Genomic DNA, 5,632 nt, shown 5'->3' with positions numbered 1-5,632 from the left:
CCTAGTTTCACGATAGGAGCCATCATGATCGGATTAGTTTTAGGGTCGTGATAATAATCGACCCAAGATACTTGAAACTATCTCTTTTGGGGACGACTTGAGTATCAATCTTCACTTCTACTCCTTCTTCGTGCATCCCATCGCTGAACTTGCACTCCAAGTACTCAATTTTCGACCTACTCAACTTAAAACCCTTAGACTCGAGCATCTCTCTCCAAACTTCCAACCTAGCATTAACTCAACCACACGTCTCATCAATCATGACTATGTCGTCAGCGAATAACATACACCATGGTACCTCCCCTTGTATGTGTCAAGTCAGCGCCTCTAACGCTAAGGCAAAAAAATGGGCTAAGAGCTGATCCCTGATGCAACCCATCTCCACCGGAAAATGATTCAAGTCTCTTTTCACAGTCCTAATCCGAGTCTTCACTCCCTTGTACATGTCCTTAATCACTATAATATAGGCCACTGGGGCACCGCTAACCTCCATAAATCTCCATAGGACCTCTCTCGAGACTTTAGCATAAGTCTTTTCCAAGTCTATGGATACCATATGCAAGTTCTTCTTCCTTTTCCTATACTGCTCCACCAATATCCTCACAAGGTGAATGACTTCTATAGTAGACCTTATCGACATAAACCTAAATTGGTTCTCAGAAATAATAACACTACGCCGCACCCTCTTCTCCATCACCCTCTCCTAAATTTTTATAGTCTCAGCAGCTTGATACCATATAGTTGTTGCAGTCCTGAATATCACCTTTGTTCTTGTACAAAGGGATCATCAAACTCCACCACCACTCATCTGGCATCTTCTTCCCCTGGAAAATGACATTAAACAACCCAATAAGCCATTCCAAGCATGCATGCCCTACTTTTTCCAAAATTCTTCTAGGATCTCGTCAGGCCCAGTTGCCTTACCCCTGGTCAACTTACGTATTGGCCACCATCCTTCTTGCTTCTAATACGCCTACAAAACCTAAAATCCCTCTGACTCCTTGAGTTTTCCAACTCTCCTAGTACAATGTTCCTGTCCTCTACCTCGTTCAGGAGTGTATGAAAGTATTCTACCATCTACGCTTAATACCCGCCTCTTCCACCAGAACCCTGCTGTCTTCGTCTTTGATGCACCACACTTGGTCCAGGTCCCAAGCCTTTCTCTCCCTGATCTTGGCTAACTTGTACATATTTTTATCGCCTCTTTTGCCCCCAATATCCTTATACAATCGCTCAAAAGATGCAGTCTTAGCCGTCATCACTGCCAATTTTGCCTCTTTCCTTGCCAACTTATACCGCTCCATACACGTCCTTTGCTCCTCCTTATCAGTGCTCCCCACTAGCTTAAGATATGCCTCTTTCTTAGCTTCCACTTTTCCTTGGACTTCCTCATTCCACCACCAGTCCCCTTTGTGGCCTCCCGAATAACACTTTGACACACCTAACACCTCTCTAGCAACTTCCCTAATGCAGTTCGCTATCATGGTCCACATACTACTCACGTCCCCACTATTCCTCCAGGCCCCCATGGCCAACAACGTTTCCCTCAACCCTTGTGCCTTTGCCTTAGTCAAGGCTCCACATTTAATCTTTGGTTGGTTGTACACCACCCTTTTCTTCCTTACTCTCTTGACCTCCAAGTCCATTACCAGGAATCTATGTTGTGTTAACAGAACTCACTCGGGATAACCTTGCAATTAGTACACATGCCCTTATTACCCCTCCTAAGGAGAAGGTAATCAATCTGAGTCCTCGCACAATCAGTGCACATGCCCCTATTACCCATCCTAAGGAGAAGGTAATCAATCTGAGTCCTGACAACCTTACTCCGGAAAGTGACCAAGTGTTCCTCCCTCTTCTAGAAACATGAATTAGCTAACACCAAGTCAAATGCTTTAGCAAAATCCAACAAAGAGGTACCTCCCTCTTTCCTAAATCCAAAACCAAAACCCACCATACACCTTGTTATAACCCCTAGTAGTCACCCCAATATGGGCATTAAAATCACCCCCAATGACGAGCTTGTCGGAGTGTGGAATACCACGCACAACCTGATCCAAATCATCCCAGAAGCTCATTTTGACCTCCTCATCCAGGCCACCTGAGGCGCGTAAGCATTAATCAAGTTAAAAGTGACCCTACCAACCACAAGCTTAATAGTCATTAGCCTATCGTTCACCCTCATAACATCCACCACCATCTCCCTATGATCCCTATCAACTAAAATACCTACCCTGTTCTTGCCCTGCTCCTCCTGAATACCATAGCTTAAACTTATGCCCCCGTACCCTTCCATCTAATCTCTTGAACGCATGCTATATTAATCCTCCTCTTATGAAGAATCTTCCCTAACCCTATAGACTTACCCATCAGTGTCTCTATGTTCCACGACCCCATTCTAAGCCTACTGGATCCCTTACCCCTACCACTCTTGACCCTACCCCCTGGCCCACCCGAAGACATGACACTACTCTACCATCATTTCGACTAGACACCCCACCAACAATGAAACTACAGACTAAAAATTATGATTAAAACTAACGCAAATACAGACAAGTTGAAAAGCTTCAATGTAGACTAATTTTTTTTGTCAATCACACAAGAGGTACAATGACTCAACTAATGGCCAAGAGTAAACATGCAACAAAGACAGGCAACTAATGCAATAGTCAAGGGTAAAAGACATGTAACAAAGCTAGGAACATGCAAGATACCAATATGAAGCAGGAATAATAGAACTTAGAAGGTCTACGGATGCCAAAATAGCATTGACCAACAGCATCTATAGTCTGAAACTGCCTACACACTGCTCGCCTCCAATTGCCCGTGTCTGGGCCTCACTTTCCTCTAAAGGCTCACCGAAAAATTTCCCTTTTGCAGAAATCCACTATCGATGCTGCTACGCCGAAACATTCAACCAACAGCATACCAGGAAAGGACAAAAGACGACCACGAAGGCCTAACCGCCTAAGAAGAATGTCGCTGCCCGACGGAGACACCTGTTGATAAAGAGAAAATGAAATAGAAAAAAACACAAAAACAAAAAAACAAAAGCAGGAGAAAGAAGATGAGGGTTGAGGAGAAGAGGGATAGTGGATGAGGAAGAAATAGGAGGAAAAAATAGGGGGGAGATAAAGAGAAGGGGAGAAAAAAGGGGGGAGGGGTAGATCCACCGGATCTGGGATGGAGAAAGAGGAAATAAGAGGAGGACAGGAAGGAAAAGTTGGGAAGAAAAGTAGGGGAGACGTTAGATAAGGGAGGAGGGGACCTACCTGACTAAGATGGAGGTCGCCGAACTTACACCGGCGTTAGCAGAGGTTAGGGAGAGAGGGAGACGTTAGGTTAGAGAGAGAGAGACGCTATTCTTCCCGAGGATTAATTTTCTTCAAGAATAGGAGAATGATAGCATCCTAGGAAGCGCAAATCTTTTCAAGGGAAAGGATGAAACTTTAGAATCTCAAAGAGGGCCTTTAACAAGATGTCAAGCTAAAGAGTTGCAAAATAAGGTCATTAGACTTCAAGTATAAATAAAGAAGTTGTTAATTGGGAGGGAGAGCTCAAGGATAAAGGATGTGAATTGTCTAGGTGTTAAATTTATTTTATTGCCCAAATTTATGCCAAGAAGAGGAGTATTGGATACCAAGAGACATCCTTTTTAGTCAGTCCACTTTTTGGACCAATTTGTCACCTAAAATGTGTCCAAACTTGCCGCCATGAAGTCCTACATAAAATCACGTTTTTATAAGATAAAAAGGACTTACTTGATGTCCAATAAGGGTACATAGGTATTCTAGATGTTGAGTGCAAGTTAGTGCTAAGTTGCTTGGATTTATTCTTCAACCTTCAAGACTCAACTTAAGGTGGTAAGATTAAACCCTATTTGGAATCATAGTTCACGTATAGGTATTCAAGAAAGGTGATAAGTTTAGTCTTATTGTTGTTCTTGTTATTTTAAAGAGTCGGGTTTCACAATCTATCTCTTATTTTTAATTTTTTATCAAAGGCGATTAGTTCTTCGTTATCTAATTGTTGTTGTTAGGATTCATCTTCAAGAATAGACTTCTTGAATTCAAGAAACTCTTTCTTGAATTCAATCTATCTTTAATTTCTGTCAATTTTTACTTTTCCTATTTTCTTTTAGCTTCCACACGTTTCTTGATTTTCTGATTTTTCTTTAGTAATTCGTGAATCCCCTATCGTGCTATTATCAGGGTCCTCGGAGGCTCAGGTGTTTTTCGGATTGGTTTCGCACCATTTGAGAATAGTTCGTAATGCTGGTTCTGGTGTATCGCACCTGCATAAGTTTGGGGCATAGGTGTTAGGTAGTAGGTGTGAATGGTCTATTGCTTCTATGGAGTTGAGGTGATCTGAGAGTTTTCACTTTTATGGAGGGGTGGACGCGGGTGCGAAGGCACACCTGCAAGATTGTCAGGCCTCGAAGAGGTGCACATTTGTGAAAGGATTGGCCGCACCTACGAGATTGTAGATGCAACGCTTGGGGCGCAGATATAGAAGGTCGGCCGCTTTAGTGAGGCTTGCATATGAGTTCTGTTTACCGTGAAAATGGTAATAATAATTAAATTTATTGATGAGACTCTAAAATACGTGATCTATTTTTCTGCTAGTTTGTTAAGCAGTTGATGCTAAATATATGAAATTTAGAGACGAAATAAAGTTAAGGAGGAAGTTATAACCAAACCGATAGGTCAGCTATTCAGGGCCTCGAGCCGGTCGATTTTAGGGATCGGACTTGAGCTATCATGGGTGATCGGGTTAGGGCTAATAGATATGAAATAATCAATGAAGGCTCTTATGGCCAATGATAAGCAATAAATGATGAACAAATAAGAAGATAAGAAATGAAAGCAATAATATCAAGAGAGTATGTGAGAGAGCAAAGAGAGTATTTTTCTATATTTCTTTATGGAGTAGTGGGAGCAACATGGGGTTACAAAGTTCCAAGGATCCCCCTTATAGAGGAAGGGAAATTCCAACGTGGTACAAAATACATTAATGATAAAGAAACCAGGATGGGACAGCTGGCTAACTTCAAGATGCATGCTCAGACTAGCTTTAGACTAGCCTGACAGATTTTGCCGGCCCCGGCTATACTCTTCGGAACCCCCCATGACCTTGGGGTTACGGCTAACGTTATCCCCAGGTCGGGCACCGATAGACCTCGAGGGAGGGTACTCGGTCCGTGGTATCAAGACTTCGAGGTGATCTTCCGAGATGCCTTATTAGCGAGAAATTGGTTCCTCTGATTTTGCCGTATACAAATAGTCCTCGTGTTTCTTATAGAGGAGCGACAAGAAATGATTTTGACATCCAACTCTTCGGACTTCTCATGATGACATCATACCGATGATGCAAGCCTCTATGATCATCGAAACTTTCCATCGTTCCACTTCTCCAAGATCATTCAACGTATTACAGTTTCTCATTTTCCAAAGTCATAATGTCGTTGTCGATTCAGCTCCCAGGGATGCATTAAATATGCCCGTCGTTACGTGTTTTGAGGGTGGTAATGGTTCCATTGGTTACGTTGCCCCCCTTTCTATAAATGAGGACTCCCGGGTCAGCGTTTTACCCAAGTATCTTCCCGTGTCTATCCATTCTTCCTTTCTTGCTA

The 5,632-nt window shown here is 42.7% G+C and overlaps 1 protein-coding gene across 1 annotated transcript; it reads right to left on the bottom strand.

Moving 5' to 3' along the window:
* Nucleotides 1–313: 313 nt before the first annotated feature.
* Nucleotides 314–1,646, bottom strand: LOC107784693 (uncharacterized). Its single transcript, XM_016605856.1, has 4 exons — nucleotides 1,091–1,646; nucleotides 940–1,040; nucleotides 735–824; nucleotides 314–583 (listed from the first exon to the last, which is right to left on the bottom strand). The coding sequence occupies exons 1-4, from the start codon at nucleotides 1,644–1,646 to the stop codon at nucleotides 314–316; spliced, it is 1,017 nt and encodes a 338-aa protein (XP_016461342.1).
* Between the last annotated feature and the right edge of the window lie 3,986 nt (nucleotides 1,647–5,632).

Source organism: Nicotiana tabacum, chromosome 18 (genome assembly GCF_000715075.1).
Source record: "Nicotiana tabacum cultivar K326 chromosome 18, ASM71507v2, whole genome shotgun sequence".
Taxonomy (NCBI): domain Eukaryota; kingdom Viridiplantae; phylum Streptophyta; class Magnoliopsida; order Solanales; family Solanaceae; genus Nicotiana; species Nicotiana tabacum.
This window is presented reverse-complemented; position numbering and strand designations above follow the sequence as displayed.